Source organism: Heteronotia binoei, chromosome 2 (assembly GCF_032191835.1).
Source record: "Heteronotia binoei isolate CCM8104 ecotype False Entrance Well chromosome 2, APGP_CSIRO_Hbin_v1, whole genome shotgun sequence".
Lineage (NCBI taxonomy): Eukaryota > Metazoa > Chordata > Lepidosauria > Squamata > Gekkonidae > Heteronotia > Heteronotia binoei.
Genome location: NC_083224.1, coordinates 145,897,352 through 145,922,120, shown reverse-complemented (window position 1 = coordinate 145,922,120; position 24,769 = coordinate 145,897,352). Strand labels below are relative to the sequence as shown.

Below are 24,769 nucleotides of genomic sequence, written 5' to 3'. Positions count from 1 at the left end.
TTGTACTGCTGTTCAGCAGTCTCATGATAAAAGTTCACATAAACAAGTGTTCTGCTCCTTAAAATTCACTGTAAGATCTCCAGCTATCCAGGATAGTGTTCCAATATGCTTTGATAATTTAGTTAAGTGAGACTCGATATACAGAGAAACACTATTTGGAAAGAATGAAATATGGAGCTAGGCTATATATCTAAAATTTTAATTTTGTAAATTACTTCTACTACTCGCCTACTGTAGAAAAGAAACGATTTTGAGAATGAAATAGTTGGCACATAAATTATGCTTACATTGGATCGCAGACGGTCTCTTAATATGATTTGATTGCCCTTATAGACACAATTAGAACTAGTAAATTGTGGCCATACAGGCTTGGATTCTAAGTTCCCTTTTAGCTAGCAGTAAACACTCCCACTTGCAGAAAAGGAGAAGGGAAGTTTTTACCAATTCACCCCTCTCATGATCTTGGGGGTCCACAAGGGCATAATTTCAGGGGTCACAGATGACTACAGTGGGGGGGAAGGCATTAAAGTTACTGTTTATACAGTGGAGTTCTGCTTCAGCTGCGCAGGATCCAGGCCAAGCACTTTTGGTTTTATATATGTGTTTATACTGGACTTCTTTCTCATTCTTCATTTTCTACCTGTTCTGTCCACTGAATTGAATTCCTCTCTCACTACTTCAAGCATGGGATGGGGGAAAGCAATAAAATTATTGTATATGCATATTGATTTTCTTATTATGGAGTCAGTGTGTCAAAAAATGACATGGATCTTTTCCTTTCTTCCATAAGCACTTTAAAATGCAGAAATGGTGATTTCTAACTTCAGGTATTTAATTCATGGGGAATAGCATACATAAGACTGTCTGAAAAATATGCCTTGGAAAAAAATGGAAGGCACTGTTTTACTGGTCTAATAATATTAATTCCATGAATGATAGGTTATTAAAGATTTATACATCCGTATATACCTACTGAATAAATTATCTAAGGTCATGTATTTGATGTGTACAATGTTACATTTGAAGCATCAACATCCATCTCTTCCCTCAGTTTCGCATAACAAGGAACCATACGTGACAAGAAGTTGTTGGTAAGTACATGTGGTTAAACAGACATAAACTTGTAATATGACAATGTACACTGATACTAACATTTGAAGCAGTACACCTTAGTACAGAGAAGTGACTAATAGAAGGATCCAGATGCAGGATTTTTGTTAACCTGTGATAATTTAGTTTATAATTTACAATATCTTGCCAAGGCCTTCAGGTAAATGCTGTGCAGGAAAAATTACTACAGAGATTAGTTTCAGTTCTGTTAGCCGCATGATTTTATAAACAAGTTTTATTATAGAAGCACGATTCTGAATCAGAGATGGAAATTTTATCCTAGTATTACATCTCCCCCTGTTGGATGAAGTAATAATTAAGCATATTAACTCAGAAAAATTGAAGAAGTAGTACAGAACCTTTCTTTTGTGTCCTTGTTTAACCTGTGTTTGTGAAAAGGATGAGGGCCTTTTAGTAGCAGTTTTTGAGGCTGATTGATGAATTAGCTGTCTAGGTGCTGTGGAAATGACAGAAACCTGATTTCCCAAAGTTGGGTGAGGCTTGTATGCAAAGCTTCCCTGCTGGGCTTCAGACTGGGCAATCTTGAGAAGATCTATTTTTGTGTCAGGAGTTCCTTGTGCCAGACCGAAATCAACCAGGGCATATCTAAAACACAATTTAGGAAAGACATAACAATAAAAAATAACAGTTATACTTCAAGTGCATCTGGATATATCAGAATCCCTGCCACAAACACTAGCAGTTCCTGATAGCCCCGCATGTGCTTTAGCTACTGTCTTGAAGAAAGAAATGAAGGTTGTATGTCTGACTTTGCCTGTATGCCAAATACATACATTTCATTTAAATAGCATCCTTTTGTCCGTCTTTGTGAAAATCCTTCCCTTCCCACAAGCACCCTGTCAGGTTACAACATAAAATTCACAGCAATAAAACAGAAGTCAACTGGTTATCCCTGGCCCTAGAGACGTCTGGCTGTCCTCAACAAGGGCCAGGACCTTTTCAGTCCTGGCCCCAATCTAGTGGAATACTCTGCCAGAGAATATCAGAGCCCTGCAAGATCTTTTATAGTTCTGCAGGGCCTGTAAGATAGAGATGTTCCGCCAGGCTTCCGATTAGGACAGCAACGGCTGCCAAGCTGGCACCTCCCTCTTCCACCTCAATGGGATCCCCCTCCAATGCCACATCTGAAAATTTGGTTTAGGAGAATGCCAATAGGATGCCATCCGGTTTCTGTCTCATCTTAGTTAATTGCTTTTACTGGTTTTTATATGATTGTATTTTATTAATTGTAAATCACCCAGAGCCTGGCACTAGCCAGGATGGGGCAATTCAGTAAATTGAATAAAAAATAATAATAATAATACTATAAAAATTGTAACCCTTGAAAACAAGAAGACAATCTAATAAAATATTTCCTCTCACTTGTTGAATCACATTTTTTTTTGGGGGGGGGGGGATATTTCTTATATCAAATTCTAATTTGTATAATATGACACGCAATAAACTTGTTGTTCAGTCACACAGTCGAGTTCAACTCTGTGGCCCCATGGACAAAGTCACGCCAGGCCCTCCTGTCTTCTACCATCCTCCAAAGCCTGCTCAAATTCTTAGGATGGGATGATATGATTTGTCCCTCGACAAATGCTGAAGGACACAAAATACTGAAGAACAGCAGGAAGTGGTCATCCTTCAACACAGGCTATGATATATCGAGCTGACTGTTTCCTCCCAACTTGAAAGGGGAGTATGTCAGTTTGGTCTGATGTCTTACAATAGAGAAGTACTAATATAGAGATGATTTATATTTTTGGTTGCAAGCAATGACTCAGAACTCCTGTTGCCAAAGAAATGTAAAGGGTGGGGGAAAGGAGTTTCTAGAAAAGAAAACAAGGTGGAGATAGTGTTAACCTCCCATTTTTTTCATCCTGTAACCTCTTCCTTCTGGCTGTAGCATGTATGGATTTTGAAAAAAATAGGGGGTGGGGAGTGGAAAGCATTGAAATGGTTAAACACTTCTTTCCCCTGCCTGTTGAAATCATGTCATCCTTTGCTTATTTGCAGCTGTTTGGCAGCAGTTCATAGTCCTGCATCTGCCACTAAACACTCAGGGTGGCCTTAGCTTTACATGTGCTGCTAGAGCAGAGAAATAGCTAAGTTCACTATGATTCCCACATGAGATACATATTCCCCATATGAAAGCATATCACAGTCAAATGGGTAGACTTACTCTTTCTGTTGTCTGTTATATAGGAAGTTACTGGGCTTGATGTCCCGGTGAACAATACCAAAATGATGAATGCGCCTCAGTGCTTTAATGAGGTTGAACATATAACCTCTGACTTCTTCAAAAGAGAGAGAGTTCAAGATATCCTGAAAGAACAGTAAAATAAATAACTAGACAATGAATTGTAATTTTAATTCTTGTAATTGTTTTAAATATAAGTTTGAAACTCACCAAAAAGGATTCATGTTCCAGATAAGGCATAACAATAACCACATGATCATTTTTTCTGACGCAATATTTAACTCCCATGACGTTATCCTGTCCCCTAAAAGAGTGGTGGTGGTGAGGAAATACACAAATGTTATGCCCCACATACAAAGTTCATGTTGTCAACATTTGAGAGCATAATGATTTTCCCATACTCCAGTGTTATGTCCAAGAAAAGTCTTCACATACTAAGAGTGGATCAATACTGATATGGACTTAGATCCTTCCTGTCTTTACAATGTATAACAGACATTCTTCTGGTGCAGGGTGACTTCTGCTGACCCCAGAAGCTCTTCTTCTAGCAGAGGTTGCAAGACATTCCTTGCATAATGGAATGGACTGGCAGATCTAACTCACACAAAGAGCTCAAGCAGGAAGTATTATGCAAAAATTATGTAGAATATAATTACCTTGGCATGGAGTTGGGGGGAGGGGAGAGAGATTTTGGTGCATAGTACATGCAGACCTTCCAGTATGCATTAGCAACATACCTTGCTGGAAAACACAACCTCATGAATTATATCTTAAAAAAAAATTATATATGCACACATGCCTGGAAGTCATAGCAGACTTCTGGAGACCCCTACTGGTGCTCGAGCATCGAGAGAGGTGGCTTTTTATTGTCTACCTCTGCATTCCAGCCCTGGTATTCCTTGGAGGTCTCTCATTCAAGTACTTGCCAGGGTCAGCCCTGCTTAACTTCCAAGATCTGACAGGATCAGGCTTGCCTGGGCTATCCAGGTCAGGGCATGAATCATGTTTTGATGTACTATGTGTGTGTCTTACTGTACCACTGGCACTTCATTAAAACGTTAAATCAGAATATAGCTGTACTTCTCTCTCACTAAGCTGATCGGACTGTACAATGTATAATAGATATCTGTATAATAGATATCTTTAATGTAAATGGGATCTTTTAAACATAACACATCAGAACAATTCTTAACTAGACCTGCTGTGTTTCTTAGGAAAGCTAACTTTTGCATAACATAAAAAAATTTAAATGATTTCTAAATTTTTTTTAAAAAAATTAAGGCGTGTGCATGCTTTTAGACCTACCCAGCTATTATAAGACACTGAAGTTCAGCAGCAATTCGTAAAGGATGACTGGTAGGGACTAGGTGTTTCAAAGCCACTTTTTCTTCACGGCCTCCTCTTAACTGGGCTATGGCCAAGTAAACAGAACTAAACGTACCTGTAAAAAGTAAGTTTAATACATATTTAATATTCTCTAATTTAAAAGATATAGAAAACTTTATATGTTTCTATAAAGCACTTTTGTTTCAATAGTATCATCCTACAGTTCATAAAGTTAAGAATCACATACATAATCAAGAAAGCAGAGTTATTTAAAGTCATTATTATATGGTCATGAAGGCGGTCAGATGAACAGATGCCCTTTTTTCCTAAAAGATAGCTTAAAGTATATTTGCTAGTAATATCAAAGCAACCATCACTGCATTTACCTTCTCCAATTTTCCCCTTAATTTTGAACATATTTCCAAGCTGTGGCACTGCTTGATAAAGTTTTTCAATATCTGTACTTGCTCCTGTTAAGACATTAAAAAAAAAAGATTTTCTGCATTTTAGGATATCAGAGGATACTTTGAAAATACCAAAGTAAAATAAATAGTAAAATTTAAATTGTTGTTGTTCAGTCGCACAGTCGAATCCTACTCTTTGTGACCCCATGGACAAAGTCACATCAGGTCCTCCTGTCTTCTACCATCCTCCGAAGTCTGCTCAAATTCGTGTTAGTTACATCAATATGAATTTGAGCAGACTTAGGAGGATGGTAGATGCAAATTCCTCTAAACAATCTACACCAACTAACATTTGTAATCCTCATACCGCTAAAAGTCAATGGTAATAATCATTAAAACAGACATGTGTATTCCATTAGAACTGCTTCTCAAATAATAACAAGCTGAGTGTGGCTGCTAAGGGGCTACCAGCACACCAGAGTTTCTGAGTTCACGACCTGGTTTCTAAGATTTTAAAGTTGCTGCTTTTCATGCTCCTGTCACTAGATGGCATGGCAGGGATGCTGCATTGCATGTTTTTTTGCAAAACCAAGGCAACATAAAAACAGAAGTCTTCATTATGGTAGAAAATTAATCTCCATTACATGTCTAAAAATGCTTTGAAATGAGCCTGTTTGTTCTGAAACTTACAAAAAACAACTCTGTAATCAGATTCTATTAAGTGTTTCAATATTTTAATTTTACAAAGGACAGCCATTGTCACCTCAATAGGTTTTAAAACAAGTATACAGGTGATATAAAAGAACACTCAACAGTCATTCTGGGTCATAAACCTTTTATGTTCTCATCAGTATAAAGATGAGAACATAGAGGTGTATATTTCTTCATTTAACTAAACCAAGATACTAAAAAGTACTAAAAAACAAAAGACCCCCCCCCCATGCATACAAGGAAACATGATGGCATACATCTAAGCTCAGCTATTCTCATTCAGAAGTCTAAAAAGTTGTAATACATTGCTCTTTTCCACAACAAATATTTTTATAAGCTATGGCAAGCCTGCCTCACACCAAATAAAACCACACATATTGCACCCCCAGCCACAGAACATACTTTCCCCAGCTGGATGTCTTTTAGGGCAGCTTACTCAGATGCCACAAGGCAGTATATAGCTTCAAGCAGCTCTGTATGTATGTGTTCCACCCCTTCTTAGCCCATTCCAAGTCATGTCCATGCATACGATTCACATCTGGAAAACTGCAATTTAAAATCAGAGGCCAGGATTCAAAGAACTCGAAAGTTATTCTCATGAACCCAAGAGGGCTTTCAGATTATGTTTTTCTAGCAACAGTCTCCCATGCTATATGGGGGGGGGGGGGGGAGAAGAGCTTTTGAAATTGAAGCTAGCTTTGAAAACATTTTGTTATATGGAATCAGCTGTTCAAAGGGGAGGAAAGCCAAAGATTCTAATGATCTACTGCTTCAAGTTTTGTAAGTTCAAGCAGTTATCTGGATTTGAGCCACAAACTTTTATAAATACATGGACCTCATCACTTTGACCTCTGTATCACTCTCATATAACTCTATTTTAATTAGCTTAATTAATTAAAAGAAAGTAGGATTTTTTAAAAAAAATTAAGAGAATTAACATGTACATTTAAAATGGTGAATCGCTTTAAAGTCCAGCTTCCTTCACAAGCTTGTCTGTATTATAGCATATGGTCATCCCTCAGCTCCAATCAAATTTATATTAATGTGTTAAAAGAATTTAACCATTATCATTGTGCACCAGATTGTTGTGCTTAAAAAACTCAAAATAACAAGAAAGGAAACATTAACAAAAAAGAACAACAAAAAGGGTAACATGATCTGTTAAATTCCAAGTAGATAGGTGTGCTGGTGTACCATAACCAAAACAAAGAGCCTTGCATACATTTAGCATTGTACAGATTTTCATGAATTAAAACCTACTTGATCAGGCCAGGTTTTAAAATGCATACCTGTCAGTTTTTTGTTGGGTTCATATTTCTTACATGGATCTTCACAGTGCAGGTGAAGTTCAGCCTCATGAGCTGCTTCCATTGTGAAACTATCAAAAAGCCAACAAGAAGATTGTGAGAACAATGAGTTACATGATTGGTGGACCATACTTTCCAGGGTCAGACAGGTTCAAGAGCAAAACCACAAGATAGTGAGGTAGATAACAAAGATGTTGGAAAATGGTATATTAATGTATTTAAATATGTATGCCCTGCCTTTTCTCTTGGTTCAAAGCAGCTTGCAAGTAATAATCAAAACCTTATAAAATTAAAACCAAATAAAATAAAAATGTCCTAATACTATCCTCCCCTCCCTGAAAAATGCCTGCTGCTCATACCTCAACAAATGCCCTAGCAAACAAACAAGACTTGCAATGCCTCTTTAACAAGTGGGCTCCCATAACCTCTTTACACAGAGCCCATTCAAAAGAATGGGGTGCGGGGGCACAATGGAAAAGGCTCAAGCCACTCTAAAGGAGAGAACAGGTCAGCAGGTGGTAGCCTGAAGATAGTAGCTGGCACATACAGGAGGAGACAGTCCTTTAGGTATGTGAGCTCAGACCACAAACAGCTTTTAAAAGACATAACTTGCATTTTCTAATTGACCCTGAAAGCAAACTGGCAATCAGTGTTGCTTTTTTTCAAAATGGGCAACATCTGTACCCATCAGCTAGCTCCTGACAATAACTGGACCCTGCTGCATTCTGGACCAGCTGCAGTTTCTAGGTTATCTTCAAAGGGCTCACAAAGTAAAGCATGTTACAGTTTTCCAACCTCAGCTGTGAGGTTACAAACACATGGATCAATGTGACCAGACTGATTGAGTCTAAGAAAAGAGAAAGCTGGCAAATCAGAAGCAGCCAACAGAAGGCTCTATTGGCCAGTGCCCCCAACTACTTTTCAAATGGGAAGGCTGTGTCCATGAGCACCCACCCCCGCCCAACCTCTTAATCAGCTCTGAAAAAGCAAATGCCACTCTATCCAGGACAAGTGGATCCAATCTCTTTCAAACATATTATATAGGTTACATAGCTTAATTTGGATGCATTGGGAAGTCCCACATAGTCCAGTGAGTGTATCTCTAAGGAAGTGTTCAAAGGACTGCATCTTTTCTTAGAGAAGTAATATGTGCTGTACTGCAGAAAAGCATTAAAGTCAGCTGAACTTACTGATTGTAACAACATAAAGCAAACTGCTAGAATACACACAAAGGGGCACGTTATTGGAAATACAAAATTCTAAATTATTTTGATGATATAGGTGATCTAGGTAGATGAAGCCCTACTAAAATTCTAGATGTTGAGGCAGTAAAAGCTAGAATGGTTATTTGTAGTGGGAAAACAGTTCCTGTTGTAAAACTGTTGGAAAAACAGTTGCTTTGGCAGTCAGCAGGTGGCACCCCTAGTTACTTTTAAGTACCATACTTTGAAAGAAAGTTGAAGTGAAGAATTTAAATCTCATATTTAAACTGCATTTTATACGGAAAAAATATACAAAAAAGTGTGTTACTGTCATCTACTGAAAATGATTTTAAAACAAACAAATATGGAATTGAATAGGACTCTGTTCCACCTTTCCTTCCAATATCCAATAAATGATGGTTTAACTACTGTTGTATTTTCTATGTTTATCAGTTTTAACAATGTGGTTATATCCCAGACTGAAGAAGCTGTACTATGCAGGTTTTTTTTGTTTCCCCCACTATCGCTAAGTAGTAAAAAAAAAAAAAAAAATGGCAACTGTAAATTGGATGTCTGAGGCTCCTTTTGCTCTGGGACAGCCTTCAGACATCTGAAAGTTGGTTAATATTGCAGCAGAACTATCCAGATGGAGAAACTACGAGGTGAAACCGGACAACTCAAAAAACACCGCAAAGGAGCAAGTAACAGAATAGTCTGGTTTGGAGAAGGATTGGTGGTGGTGGTGGGGGCAACAACAATTGACTACCGGGAGGCAGATGTTGCTGTATGATCAGCCACTTTTAATCTGGTAGGAAACAGCAGCGACAACTGATTAAACTGTGAGTCTGAACAGGCCTGAACAGTGCAATTCTGTTCAGTTACTTCAATCTAAGCCCACAGAAATCAATGGGAGTAACTTTGCACAGGATTACACTAGGGTGAAATAACAAAGTTTTTTTTCATTTTAAGTTGCATTAGATACCACTAAAAAACATCGAAACAGAGTTGGAAGGGAGCTCAGGAGTCATCTAGTCCAACCCCCTGCATAATGCAAGAAATTCACAACTACCATTCACCCCATGCCTCCAGTGACCCTTGCTCTATGCCCAAAGGAAGGCAAAAAACCTCCAGGACCCCTAGCCAATCTGGCCTGGAGGAAAATTCACTCCAGATCTCTCTCTCTCTCTCTCTAAATACAAACACACAAAAATTATTCCCAATAGTCAATTTTATTTTGCATAATTAACTGTATTTCAATTCTTAGTAGATACAACTCCTACTTATTATAACAATATTTCTGAGCCACTCCGGTGGGAAGGGCGGGATACAAATCGAAATTATATATATAAAAATTGCAAATTCTCGCTGCTTTCAATATCCCCAATAATACTGAGAGTCAACACCTGCTCCTGAAAATGTAATCTATTTCTTCTGAAGTTTTTTTTTTTTTTAAAAACAAGGTAAAATGTTGTAAAAATAATACTTTCATAAAGATCATCATGATTAGGCCAAGGTTTCTCAGTGATAATTAGAAACTGCTTACAACTATGTACCCTCACATCAAGGTGTTTGTGACAGACAGAAGCCTGTCTCATCCCTGAAGGGGGAAACAACCACTCACTTGAGCCTACAGGGAGTGTTGCTCCAGCATCCAATCACCTTTCTGAAGGAAGATGGAATGTTGGAGGAAAGCACAGCAGGCGTTCAGTTCAGTTCTGCCTCAGGGACAGAGCAGCGGGAGTTCAGTTCTGACTCAGGAAAGACTGTGACAGAACCAGCCCGATTTGGCCTTCAGACCCAGTCCCAGTCAACTCCCTTTTGGGTTGCCAACTCCTGGAAGCAGCTAATCTTCTTTCTGCTACCATCTGTTCAATTTAGGGGTTCCTATCTGAGAGGTACAGGGCTCCCAATCCCCCTTGCCAGTTCTGAGATCTGGCCTCAAGGTGCTCTGCCAACCCAGCACCTGATTAACATAGAGACCAAAGTCCTTCTTTGGGAGACCCCTGGAGGATTGGCACCCTTGCCAACTGTATGCCTTCCCCCTTCCCTGGACTCCCCTCTTGCAGTAGCGTGGTCTAAGGTGGTTGGGGAAACTATGTGGTACAGAGGAACTACCTTTTAAACAGACAAAACATTTATTTAAAACATACAACTATTTATAGGCATTTTTTTAAAAAGGTGAACAGAAGAAATAAGAACATAAGAGAAGCCATGTTGGATCAGGCCAATGGCCCATCCAGTCCAACACTCTGTGTCACACAGTGGCCCCAAAAAATTATATATACACACACACATACATATATACACAGTGGCTAATAGCCACTGATGGACCTTTGCACCATATTTTTATCTAACCCCCTCTTGAAGCTGTCTATACTTGTAGCCGCCACCACCTCCTGTGGCAGTGAATTCCACATGTTAATCACCCTTTGGGTGAAGAAGTACTTCCTTTTATCCGTTTTAACCTGACTGCTCAGCAATTTCATCAAATGCCCACGAGTTCTTGTATTGTGAGAAGGGGAGAAAAGGATTTCCTTCTCTACTTTCTCCATCCCATGCATTATCTTGTAAACCCCTATCACGTCACCCCGCAGACGACGTTTCTCCAAGCTATAGAGCCCCAAACGTTTTAACCTTTCTTCATAGGGAAAGTATTCCAACCCTTTAACTATTCTAGTTGCCCTTTTCTGGACTTTTTCAAATGCTATAATATTCTTTTTGAGGTGCGGTGACCAGAATTGCACACAGTATTCCAAACGAGACTGCACCATCGATTTATACAGGGGTATTATGATACTTGCTGATTTGTTTTCAGTTCCCTTCCTAATAATTCCCAGCACGGCATTGCCTTTTTTATTGCAATCGCACACTGTCTTGACATTTTCAGTGAGTTATCTACCACGACCCCAAGATCTCTCTCTTGGTCAGTCTCTGCCAGTTCACACCCCATCAACTTGTATTTGTAGCTGGGATTCTTGGCCCCAATGTGCATTACTTTGCACTTGGCCACACTGAACCTCATCTGCCACGTTGACGCCCACTCACCCAGCCTCAACAGATCCCTTTGGAGTGCCTCACAACCCTCCCTGGTTCTCACCACCCTGAACAATTTAGTGTCATCTGCAAACTTGGCCATTTCACTGCTCACTCCCAACTCTAAATCATTTATGAACAAGTTAAAGAGCATGAGCCCTGTGGCACCCCACTGCTTACCGTCCTCCACTGCGAAGACTGCCCATTTATACTCACTCTCTGCTTCCTATTAATTAGCCAGTTTTTGATCCACAAGAGGACCTGTCCTTTTACTCCATGACTCTCGAGCATACTAAGGAGCCTTTGATGAGGAACTTTATCAAAAGCTTTCTGGAAGTCAAAGTAAACAACATCTATTGGGTCTCCTTTGTCCACATGTTTGTTCACGCCTCAAAGAAATGTAACAGGTTAGTGAGGCAAGATCTTCCCTTGCAGAACCCATGCTGAGTCTTCCTCAATAACCCGTGTTCATCAATGTGCCTACTCATTCTGTCCTTGATAATGGTTTCTACCAACTTTCCTGGTACTGAAGTCAGACCGACTGGCCTGTAATTTCCTGGATCTCCTCTGGAACCCCTTTTAAAGATGGGGGTGACATTTGCTACCTTCCAGTCCTCAGGAACGGAATCAAAGTGGGGAAAAACGCTCCTTCTTTCCCTATTATAATACTTGCGTGACCATACCATCCAGAACAGACAGACTCACCAACCCAAATGAACTGACTGAGCTCAAAACCCAACTCAAACTGCAGGTTTCCTGCCAAAAATCTCTAATATAAAACTCAGTTCCCGCCCAGGAACTGGTTTACCCTCCTGCAGCCTTCTGGGAGACCAGCCTGAAAGATTTCCTGCCTCTCTAGGAGGCCTCCTCAGAATTGCTGCTTCCAGACAGGAGGGGAGGGAGGAAGAGGAAGAGACTAGGCCCCAAAGCCTGCCTCCAGTTAAATATAGGCCTAAAATGGCATTTCTCCACAAAGACCAACAAAGTTTTATTCAGAATGTAAGCTTTTGGGTGCTCTAAGCACAATTCATCAGACAGTAGGATGGAATGGCAAGCAGTCCTAAATATAGAGAAAGTGGGCAGGAGTGGTTTGGCAAAAAGCAGGCCCTGTGCTGCTTAGTCCGACTCTTGGGAAAGGGCAGGCTGGTGTGGGTGGAATCCTGTATCTATGTTAGGAACCAACCTAGTGGCTAATCAGTAAAAGCCTGTTTCTGCTTGGAAAAAGAAAATTAAAATTACTCCCTAAACTGATGTGCCTCAGTCAGGTTTCTCTTTTTTTTCTGTCTGGAGACCTGATTGAAATGGCCTGTCACAGTGTTCACATCATGCAATTCAGTTCTGCATGTTTTCTACTTTCTCTAAGAAAGATACTCTGTGGTATAAAGCAACTGTATAAATAATTATTGTGGCCCAGCTTTCCATCATCTAGATTAGATTAGATTAGATTAGATAATTTTATTTATATCCCGCCCTCCCCGCCGGGGCAGGCTCAGGGCGGCTAACAGTAACAGTAACATTCCATTGTATAAAAACAAGGTTACATTCAACATTAAAATTCTAATAGATTTAAAATTAATTACAGTTATAAAAGTGCTAATGCTATTGCTATTTGTTCTTTATTATGATGGCGGTATCATTAGTACTTAATTTTCTACATCATCGAAAGCCAGTCGGAAGAGGAAAGTCTTGCAGGCCCTGCGGAATTGTTCAAGATCCCGCAGGGCCCGCATTTCCTCTGGAAGTTGGTTCCATAAGCTCGGGGCCACAGAGGAGAAGGCCCGATTGCGGGTGCATTGCAACTTCACCTCTCTTGGTCCGGGGATAGTCAGCAAGTTTTTTCCAGCTGACCTCAGTGCTCTCTGGGGTTCATATAGGGAGAGACGGTCCCTAAGGTAGACAGGTCCTCGACCATATAGGGCTTTAAAGGTAATGACCAGCACTTTGTAACGAACCCGGTATATAACTGGCAGCCAGTGCAGCTCGCGCAGCCCAGGCTGTATGTGCTCCCATTTAGGGAGCCCCAACAGTAGCCTGGCCGCTGCGTTCTGCACCAGCTGCAGCTTCCGGGTTCGGTACAGAGGCAGCCCCATGTAGAGGGCATTACAGTAATCCAGTCTCGAGGTGACCGTTGCGTGAAGTACCGTTGCCAGATCTTGGCGCTCTAGGAAGGGAGCCAACTGCCTTGCCCGCCTCAGGTGGAAGAAGGCTGACTTGGCAGTGGCTGCAATCTGGGCCTCCATTGATAATGAAGGCTCCAGTAAAACTCCCAGACTCCTAACCCGGTGCGCCGCTTTCAGCGGCGCCCCGTCGAAGACCGGAAGAGGTGTTTCCCCTTCCCGGGCGCCCCGACCCAGACAAAGGACTTCTGTCTTCGCTGGGTTCAATTTCAGCCCGCTCCTCCTCAACCACATTGCCATATCCTGCAGGGCCCGGTCTAGATTCTCAGGGACGCAGTCAGGCCGGCCGTCCATTAGCAGATAGAGTTGGGTGTCATCTGCATATTGATGGCACCCAAGTCCGTATCTCCTGGCAATCTGGGCAAGAGGGCGCATGTAGATATTGAATAATATTGGTGAGAGAACTGCCCCCTGAGGCACTCCACAGTCCAGTGTGCGCCTCCGGGACCGCTCGCCACCAATTGCCACCCTTTGTCCCCGATCCTCGAGGAAGGAGGAGAGCCATTGTAAGGCAGACCCCCTCACCCCTATATCGGCGAGGCGGCGGGTCAGTAGCTGATGGTCGACCGTGTCGAACGCGGCCGACAGGTCTAACAACATCAGCACCGCCACACCGCCCCGATCCAGATGCCGTTGGAGATCGTCTACCAGGGCGACCAGTACTGTCTCCGTCCCATAGCCCGGGCGAAAGCCGGACTGGCAAGGGTCTAGGATGGAAGCGTCATCCAGAAAGCTCTGCAACTGCGACGCCACTGCCCTCTCAATTATTTTACCTAAAAACGGTAAATTAGAGACCGGTCGGTAGTTTGCCAATTCGGCCGGATCTGCTGTAGTTTTTTTCAGGAGGGGTCGGACCAAAGCCTCTTTCAGGGATGATGGAAAACGCCCCTCTGAGAGGGATCTATTTATGATGTCCCGTAAAGGACATTCAAGCTCCCTCAGGCAAGATTTAATTAGCCAGGAGGGGCATGGGTCCAGATCGCAAGTTGTAGGGCGCGCAGAGGAGAGGATTCCGTCAACTTCCTCCAGGCTGAGCGGGTCGAAATGATCCAGAGTTAAATCAGAAGACAGGCAAGGGGCCTCGGGCTCATGTACTGTATCTAAGGTGATGGGCAGGTCCTCCTATCTCATTGCCTCCCATCTTCTTCCAACAGAGGAATCTCTCTTTGCCAAACTGTGTTAAGACAACCAGATTCTATCACAAGGAAAGCAAGGGGGCACAGAAAGCCACATGAAATGTCCTTGTGGAGTTTATGAGCCAAACAGAGCTATATGGTTCTTATATACATAACATTCTCTCCCCAGCAGTTACATACTTTTAACATAACATTTGTGGTGGGTGGAGAGGGAGTATGTCCAATGCCCACAGTGAGGATACATGAAGAGATATTCAATTTAAGACCTAGAGAACTGAAATCTATTTTATATTATTTTGATTCTTTACCCAGGGTAAATTATTTAACAGAAAAGGAACTTTTGGAGCAGAAGCAGGCAAGGGAAAAATGTAATTGAGACATCCCAGAGAACAAGGCATTTACTGTTTAAAGTAATCTGATGAACCTGAAAACAGCAATTTGCCTAGCCAATTAACCTCTCTGACAATGTACTAATTGCATATATTTTAGAGAACGTGTATTAACAGCAACAGGACACTGCCGAAGTACTTCTTTCTTGTACCAATGTACTCAATTCTCACGTTAATGAATAAGCAGACTTATACAAATATTTTTAAAATACTGTTTGTGGAGAGAGGATATCTCAGGAAGCAGATAATGAAACAGAAATTCCTTCACCTTTCATCATATGGTCCAGAGCCAACCCATTTCATTAGTGTTTGGGAAGTATCTCTGTCCAGTTGCTATTTGGAAGATATTGTGCAATGATTAGTGTACTCAGCTGAAACATTCATTGCCAAGTGATTGCATCACAAAGGACATTATTATAATGGTAATGCTGAGATTAGAGACTGTTTCTCCCAACAGCCCCTGACTCTGACCTCAGCTACGTTTTCTTGTGTGGTTGAGGCAAAAGAAAGTAAGGGAAAATACAGAGAAGAACAAGTCTGAGAACTGCAGCCCAGGAGCAGGCTTGTGAGAACTGGAAGGTCATCAGTGGGGATTATGATAGTTGGAGCAAGAATGTTCTACTGTTTAAAGGTAGACTTTGATTAAAACTGACTGTAATAGGAGAGCCCTAGGAAGAAAGCCAAGTAGCATTCCTGCCACTCAACTGGCAACCACACCTGGTCTACCTTTGAACCCAGTTACTATTTCCCATCTTTGTTGAATGATGCTTTCCTTTTCCTACGCTATTAAAGTACATGCTCCCTATGCAATAAAACTGATTTGAGTCTGAAGGTAAATGTTGCTATTAGCCATGAGTTAGTGCATTTCCTGAAACCTATTAGGGATAATATAGAATGACCATTGGATACTTACCGTGAGGGGTCCTTCTCCTCTGAGGTCAAGAGGCCATCTTGTGGGTGATTCCCAACACACTTGTAGGGAGGCAGGACTAACTTCAAACTTCCTCTTCCTGTTGGGACTCACCCCAAGTAAGTTTGGTATTCCTAATAGCAGTAGAACCATAACTAAAACAAGTTATAAGAACATGAAAACCTTCAACATGAAAAAAACAGGAAGAGAAGAATAACAATAGTTCCAACTGGACAACGAATAAGATACACAGAGAAAAGGTAAGAATCCTTCTGTGCTTGTTTGATTTTTTTTTTTGTACAGCGCATTTTGGAGAAAACGATGACGACTGGGCAGGATCAAGATGGCCTCTTGACCTCAGAGGAGAAGGACCCCTCATGGAAAGCATCCAATGGTCATTCTCCCTCTGAGACAGAGGCATCTTGTGGGACATGTAAGAGCAGTGTCCATAGATTGCAGGAGGATGTCTATCATCATCTTCCTCCAAAATGTGTTGAAGCACCTTATGACCAAAAGCTGCATCCGCTGAATCATATACGTTGATTTTGTAATGCCTAATGAACGTGGAAATTGATGACCACATGGCCGCTTTACAGACTTCTTCAACCGAAGCTCTGTGCATGAAAGCTGCATTGGTGGCTGCACTGCGCACTGAATGTACTGTCAGGCCAGGAGGAACCGGAATCTTTTGAACTTTGTAAGCTTCTGTGATGCATTGTTTGAGAACCTTGCTGATAGCTGCATTTGACATTCTTTTACTTATATGAGGGGGCAAAAGGCTGAAAAACAAGGAGTCTATTCTACGACTGCTCTGTGAATATAGCATTTCAAGGCCCGTCATAAATCCAGGGTGTGCCAGATTCTCTCCTTAGGATGAACGGGCCTCAGACAAAACAAGGGCAGATTGATCTCCTGGGATCTGTGGAAGGCTGTGTTGATCTTAGGGCAAAAGGTTGGATCGGTCCTCAAGACAACTTTCTCTTTGTGAAAGATACAAAATTGCTTCTGTACTGACAAGGCCCCCAATTCCGAAACTTGTCTCACCAAAGTTACTGCGACTAAAAAAACTGTTTTCATGCGAAGAAAGGCCATGGAGATAGACAGAATGGGTTCAAACGGATGTTTGGTCAGGGCCATGAGAACAGTATTCAACCTCCATGTTGGAAAATGATGAATCTGAGGGGGAAGCTATAGGGCTGCTCCTCTGATAAAACGGGAAATGTGAGGATGACAAACCGGAATGACGATCTCGGGAAAGGACCGAAGAAAGGGCTGCCACCTGACGCCTTAGTGTCGCTGCCTTAAGGCCTGAATCGAGACCATCCTGGAGGAACTGTAAGATGGACCTAATCTCTGGACGAAGAGGATCCACTTGCTTTCTCCTACACCAGCTGACAAAGGCTTTCCAGGTTGTATTGTAAATTCTCACTGTGGAAGGTCTCCTTGAGGCAAGAACGAGGAGAGTATCCTGACCTAAGCAATCTCATCCTTTCAATTGCCACGAGGTCAAGTTGAGCCACTCTGGATGCGGATGGAATAACAAACCCTGTTGGAAGAGATCCGCCGAAACAGGTAGAATCATGGGCCGTTGCGTTGACATCTCCTGCAGTTCTGCAAACCATGGGCGGTGAGGCTAGTGCGGCACTACTACAATCACCTCTGCTTCCAGGTCTTGGATTTTCCTGAGTAGGTGAGGTAGGAGTGGAGTCAGGGGAAAGGCGAAGAGACATCCTCTCAGCCACGGGGTTGTCAGGGCATCTGTATCCTCTGCTTGAGGATGGTAAAATCAAGTAAAGAAGCAGAAGCTGACAAGCTCCTCTGTGTAGGTTGTTGAACCTGGAACCTCCTTGGCGATTGATGTAAGCCTTGGCTGAAATGTCTGTTCTGACTAAAACATGGCAATTCCTGACCTGACATTGAAAGTGACGCAAGGCCCGACCTACGGCTCTCAACTCCAACAAGTTGATGGGTAACTTGGACTCTTTCATGGTCCAGAGACCCTGGGTGAACTGGTTCTGACATGGGGCCCCCCAGCCCATAAGACTGGCAACTTTGAAGATTTGGATCCGATCTTTGATCCAGAAGTGTTTTCCTTTGGTAAGATTTTTCAACCTTGTCCATCAACGCAGGCTGGTCTTTATTTTCAGAGGCACCCGTATTTGCAAATCCGACTTCCTAGAAATCTGAAGCTGGTAAGGAAGTAGAAAGTTTTGAAGTGGTCGAGCATGAAACCTGGCCCAATATATCACATCTAACGTGGCTATCATCAACCCCTGTAGAGAAGCAAGAGACATCAAGGACGACTGACGACTCCTGATTACCAAGGACGCAGCTTCCTTGATCTCCTGTGCCTTGTCTGTCGGGAGGAACAGACGTTGCAACCTGGTATCTATAACCACCCCCAGATGTTGCAGCTTGTAGGTGAGTACTAAGGAGCTCTTCTGGACATTGACCACTAACCCAAATTCTTGCATATGTTGAATAGTTTGTTCCATGACCTGAACAGACTTCTCTCTCGAAGGAGCCCTGATAAGAATATTGTCCAGGTAGGGATGGATCAGGATGCCCTGCTCCCGAAGGGGAACAATAACACTGATTAGGACCTTGGTGAAGATGCAAGGAGCAGAAGCCAGGCCAGATGGAAGGGCTCTGTACTGGTAGTGGTGGTCGCCATAGTTGAATCGAAGAAACTTCTGATGTCCTGGAAAGATTGGAATGTGGATGTAGGCCTCCATTAAGTCTATTGATGCTAATAACTCCTGGGGTTGAAGTGCCTCTGCTATGGAGCATAGTGTCTCCATCCAAAAAGCCTTGTAACTCACAAACTTGTAGAGGAATTTTAAGTCCAGAATTGCTCTCCAGTCCCCTGATCGCTTTGGCATGGTGAAGAAGATCGAATAAACACCTTGACCGTATTCTGATGAAGGAACTGGCTCGATGGCTGCTATGTCTAGTAAATGCTGAATGGCTTGTAAACTTCTGATGTGCTTTTCTGTGGACTTGTGATCCGGTGATGGAACGAAACGAGACAATGGTATAGTCTGAAAGTCTATCTTGTATCCATCGGTGACAATTTTCTTGCACCAGGCGTCTGCTGTTGAGGATTCCCATTGGTGTCGAAAGTAAAGCAGATGCCCCAGTGGGAAGGAGGGCGTGGTTTGGTGCCCTTCTGGTCTCTCTCCGGTCTATCGGGCTGTTTAGCTCCAGCTCTGTTGAATTTGGAGAAACTGGGTGACGAAAGGACTGCCTGGAGTTGTTCCACGGTGGTCTTTTGGAATCCTGTCGAAAACGCGGAAGGCTATGCTGTGAACGAAAAGATGTAGAAGGCTGATATGAAGATTGTCGGTCTTGACGCCATATAAACTTGGGCATCGCCTTCTTATCCCTGGTCTCCACTAAGATTTTATCCAGAGCTGGACCAAAAAGTCTCCCCCTGGAAGGGATATGCCATCACAATGTTCTTAGAGGAGGTGTCTGCTGACCAAGCTGTTAGCCAAATAGAACGTCTAGCCACTGCTGACGAAGAAATATCTCTGGAAGTAAACCCCATAGTGTCTAGCGTAGAGTCAGCCAGAAAAGAAATGGCCCTTAAGATGCGATTTGCACCTTCCATGGAATGATGATCCTCTTGGGGTAGCCTCCCAATTAGCTTGCGGATCCAAACTATAGCTGCTTTGCCACCAAGGATCCCACCACCGAAGCTTTGAGCACCATTGCCGCAGCTTCGTGAGTTCAGTGAAAGGTGAATTCCGCTTTTTTATCAATGTCCTTCAGGGCCCCATGGCCATCCTCAGACACTAGGCCATAGCTCTGCAGTGCTGTTATCGGTGCATTCATTAGTAAAGGAATAAATCTGATACATTTTCTTTTGAAACCCTGGGTATTGTTTATTAGCTAGTGATCTCTTCCACTCTGCTCTCATTTGCCTTTCAAAATAAGCTGGGAAGGGAAAGGCCTTGGCATATGAAGCCCTCTTTGGAAAAAACTCCGTGTCTCCCTCCTTGTGCTTGACCTTGGACTTGGTCTCCTCCTGCTCCTCAATGTCAGGATCATCATGAAAATCCAAAGCAGTGAGGGTCCTAACTAACAGATATTGTAGGTCCTCCGCCTTGAAAAATCTCTGCACAGGCTCTTGGACCTCTATATCTGGTTCCTCTTCCGAGGAAAATTCATCCTCTTCCCTGTCACTGGGTGTCTGAAGTCCATCTCTAAGGGGGGACCCTTCTTTGGTTCTATCTCTTCCCTGGGCTGGCATGTGCTTCTGGGCTGCCTTGGATGGCTACGGGCGTTTTCATGGCCTGGACCCTCTGTGAGGGGAAGGGGATCTCGAGGAGGATGCGGAGGGGGACCTATGGGATCAGGTCCGCTTTCTATGGAAGGAACCCATCTCATCCCGCATATCACATCGCATAGTGAGGAATTCTTGAGGGAGAAGCATGGGAATGAGATCTCCTGGCTGGGGATAGGACATCTCTGGCACATTTAGGAAAGCCTGTAGAGCAGTGCTCATTTGCAGGGCTTATTGCTAACTTGGGGATATAGCTGCTAGAATCTGGTTCCAGCTCTCCCTGCTGGATGTCTGTCATTGTGTTTGATGTTTTATACTGAACCATATAATTGAAGACATATTGTATTTATTATATTGGTTTAATTTTATTGTTTTAATTATAGATTTTAAAAGTTATTTGTAAACCTTCCTATGTTTTACAGAAAGATGGCTTATATTTTTAAATAACAAATAAGTGCTAGACTGAAATGGCCCTGACCTTGATAGGCCAGGATAGCCTGATCTTGTCAGATCTTGGAATCTAAGCAGGATTGGCCCTGGTCAGTGTTTGGATGGGAGACCACCAAGGAATATCAGGGTTGCAACTCAGAGGCAGGCAAATGCTCTTGTCTTGAAAACTCTACAGAATCACCACAATTCGGCTACAACTTGACAGCAAAAAAAGAAGAAGAAAGGAACAGACATTTGAAAATGATGTAGAACATTGTGGGTAGAAACCTAAAGAGAAGAATAATACTATTACGGAACAAAAAATATTAGTACAGCAAAGGTTAAATAAAAATCCAGCTACTGGAACATATTTTATTCCTGAAATTTTGATTAGCCAGCTTCAGTTTAGTCGACTATAGGCTCGCACACATTAATGTCTATGAGGCAATTTATTTTTTCCATATTAGTCCAACATAATATGTATCATAAAACTGTAAATCTTTTTAAAAATGTTAATAACCTGACAGCTAACAAGAAATTGTATGAAACATGTAAGAAAAGACACTGGGTTACTTTTGGGAAGAAATGGAAATAGCCAAGATATAAAAGCCACCACAGCACAGCATTAGAAATAAGGTTAGTTTAGCTTGTGTATTACACTGACACAGCTTCAGGACCAATTCTGCTATCTTTTAAACTATTTAGTAACTGTAGTTAAATTTGTCTATTTTTCTGGTTTCTGTTGCTGGACAACTATACTCATCTATTTCAGCTCAAAATCTGGAAATCATACAACCATGATCATTGTTTGAGCTCCCATCAAATCACTGGTCTGGAGAGAACATCTGGGGCTTGTCAGAGCAGGTTAACTTTACACGGTAGCTCCTTTTAGCAAGACTCCTGGTCAAATACAAGCTTTCCACTGCATTTAAACTGAAGGTTGCAAGCATAAATATTAAAGAACCAAGCACAATCTACCTTAAACTTTGTCATTTAGTTTGTACATGATGTGAAACTATTTCTAAAATCACTGAACACTATGCTGCCCAAACGTATTGAATACTATACTTTCTGTAGAGTTTTTCTCCTGTAAAATTCACACTGTTGTCCTTATCATTAGGACAGTTTGTTTATTTTTAGCTATTACTTTAAAAGTCTATATCGGGGTGGCCAAACTTGCTTAAAGTAAGAGCCACATAGAATAAACGTCAGATGTTTGAGAGCCGCAAGACTTGAACATCAGATATTTTTGAGAGCCACAAGGAGGGCAGGCAGGCAGATAGATGGGGGAAGGGAGGGAGATGTGGAAAGAAAGCAACTTTAACTTTAGATGCATTTTCCAAACCACAGGGCTGGGTTGGCTTGCAGAAGTGACATGACTTCTCCAAGCTGGCCAACAGGGTAGTGGAGACTTCAAGAGCCACACAATGGCTAACAGCCAGCCAGCTCAGGGTGGCATCAAGCTGTCCAGAAGTGAGCTGGCCAGAAAAGGAGCAGCCAGGAACCTCCAGATGGCATGAGGCCCACCCCCAGAACAGGTTGCATGTGCCCTGGAGGAGCTTCCAGAGCGCTCATGCACCTGTCAGTCATTCCCTGGGTGCTTCCTGGTTGGCGAGAAGTCTGGGGAAGCTCCTCAGAGCTGCCTCAGAATTTAGGTACCACTTTGAAAGTGGTACCTTTCTGAGATGGCTTCAATGCAGCCCAGGATGGGCTGTGTGTGGAGCAGGGACGGCATGCAGATGTACATGTGTGTATATGCTTTTTTGATCCGCCTGTCTGTTATCAGACAATATTTGTGAAAGAGCCACATGTGATTCCCGAGCTGCAGTTTGGCAACCTCTGGTCTTTATGATACAGATTTACAAATTAGAAGATATTTACAATTCAAAACAAGATTCAAAACAAAGCTTGCAAGCCTCCAGCCAATCAAAAACTAGTGAGGCTACCTTCTAAGTAATTGCCAGATGTCCTTTTGCCAAAAGGAATATATCTTGTTGTAGACTTGACCAGTATCCATGTTAAAAAAAAATTAGGTTATCCCTTTTACTTCAAGACAAATAATGCAATATCATCTGAGTTATTATTTCCACCAACACAAACTGCAAGCAATCAGTGGAACAACGAATGCTACAGTCCTGTGCAATGTTACCTCCGAGTAAGCTCCATTAAACAAAGTGGGTTTTTCTTTTAAACATTCTCAGAAACACTGGCAGTACAATCCTATGAAGAATTACTTCAGTCAAAGTGGATGTAACATATTTTTCCTCACATACATACTGTGAGGATTCTGAGATAGGCAGAACTCAGTTCTTCCCACTTTTCAAGAAATGAGTTTGTCGAAGGCCACCTGGTAGAAGAACCCCATAGATCCCCTCTAGCCAGTCATTGTAACCTGATTTATAAAGAAAAGGAGCCCAAGGACAAATGCCATTTATTACTAGTGATAGCTCATGTGTAGCTTGAGAACGGAATCTGACATTCTGTTCTACTCCATTTACTACATTAGTGCCACAGATCTTCACCTAGAGCAGCAGCAGAAAGCATACAACTACACATGAAAATCTCAGCATGTTCCACAGCAGAACTCATTACATACACACAGAAGGTAGCACAAGTTTTGAATGGAGGACAAGTTCAAAAACACTCAACTGATTAATGGGAATAACTGACAATGTGGTTAAAATCATCAGACTCTTCAACATGATTATCCCTATTAAAGGTCTACAGGCAACAGATGTTTTCAATGCTCCCTCAGCTAAACTCTCAGCAAATGGAGACAGTTTGTTACAGAGGCTTTCACATGCCGTGTATTTGTTTATTTTGTAGATTTGTATCCTGCCCTTTCTCCAAGGAGCTGAAGACTCCCCATTTTATCCTCACTATACCATGAGACGGGTTAGTGTAACTGGCTCAAGGGCACCCAACAAGTTTTGGTAGAGTGGGGATTTGGCTCTAAGCCTCTATCTAACAGATCTCATTCTGACACACCAACCACTAGACAAGGTTAGTTGTGCAAACTTTCCACATGCACAAAATGGTTAACGTTTGGGGCTTTGAACAATATGATTCTTTACCTGCATATTACCTTTACCCGTCAGCCACGGGTACAACACCAGGCCTTAATGCTGAGGTTTCAGAATGATTCGTCTGTTATAACCAATACAATGACAGAGTAGCGTGTCCCCTCTAGCGGCTGCAATCCAATGTACGCCTCTAGTTGAAAACCGCCACTTTTTAAGTTAGCGGGACTTACTTAGGAAGACTGGAGGACTTAAAACTACACAAAGAACGTAAGATCCCACATGCTACTTGCTCTACTTTGTGGGGTGCGCACACGTTCCGCAAGAATATTGCGTGGGAAAGGGAAAACAATGACTGAGAAGGCACCACTCAGCAGCTCCAACCCAACTTGGGCGGGTCCGTTAGATTTTTTTTGGTTGCCATTAATTCATAAGGTCACCATAAATCAGAAGTGACTTGACCGCACTTAACACTTACACCATTGGGAGTTCTGCCACTCTCCGTCCCTGACTCCTTCCGGAGGCACTCATAGAAAACTTGCCTTGCGACTTCAGTTTGGCGGGAAACTGTCATAGACACCCGCGCTCCCCTGGGCATCCGCATAAAACAGAAGCAGAGCAGCAGAGGATTGATCTGGAATTACCTGAGAAATAAAAGGAGTCGTCGCTGTCTCAGAGGAATCTTCCTCACACACGTTCGAGTCTCTTCTCCGCCACCAGATTCCGGTCTTTGACTTGATGATGCCGCCTTCTGCGGACAATCCCTCGATAGCCAATCCCAGAGGCCGTTCGTCGCAGTAGACTCACCCAATCGAGCAGGCCCCTAAAGAAACGGAGATTGCAATAGGCTGGTCCGAATTGCCGCTCACTTCCTCCCAAAGGTATATGTAATACAGGGGGCAGGACGGGGAGTGAGCTGTTGAGCCAAAATCTTGGGTTACGGTTTCCTCTTGCGAGCATGCTCGACGCTAGGAGCGGAAGCGGCTTGTCTTGTTCTGGTGTTAGTTTTATCTGCGTTGTTGGAGATATTTTAGGTATACATGGGACGAAGGGCAGGAGATACTTAAACAATATTTCTCAGAAAGTTTATAAAATGTTTTCTTTAATAATAGCTTCGCACT

The 24,769-nt window shown here is 42.4% G+C and overlaps 1 protein-coding gene across 2 annotated transcripts in view; it reads right to left on the bottom strand.

The window, feature by feature from the left end:
- CDC7 (cell division cycle 7) overlaps positions 1–24,460 on the bottom strand; it is a 32,252-nt gene extending 7,792 nt beyond the window's left edge. Inside the window, exons 1-7 of one of the 2 annotated variants that reach the window (XM_060232173.1) lie at positions 24,293–24,460; positions 7,047–7,135; positions 5,029–5,112; positions 4,622–4,757; positions 3,527–3,620; positions 3,299–3,441; positions 1,470–1,716 (exon numbers count right to left, since the gene is read on the bottom strand). In XM_060232173.1, coding sequence (XP_060088156.1) covers positions 1,470–1,716; positions 3,299–3,441; positions 3,527–3,620; positions 4,622–4,757; positions 5,029–5,112; positions 7,047–7,128 — 786 coding nt within the window. In that variant the 5' untranslated portion in view covers positions 7,129–7,135; positions 24,293–24,460. The remainder of the gene's footprint in view (positions 1–1,469; positions 1,717–3,298; positions 3,442–3,526; positions 3,621–4,621; positions 4,758–5,028; positions 5,113–7,046; positions 7,136–24,292) is intronic. The other variant, XM_060232174.1, reaches the window with a different exon arrangement.
- Between the last annotated feature and the right edge of the window lie 309 nt (positions 24,461–24,769).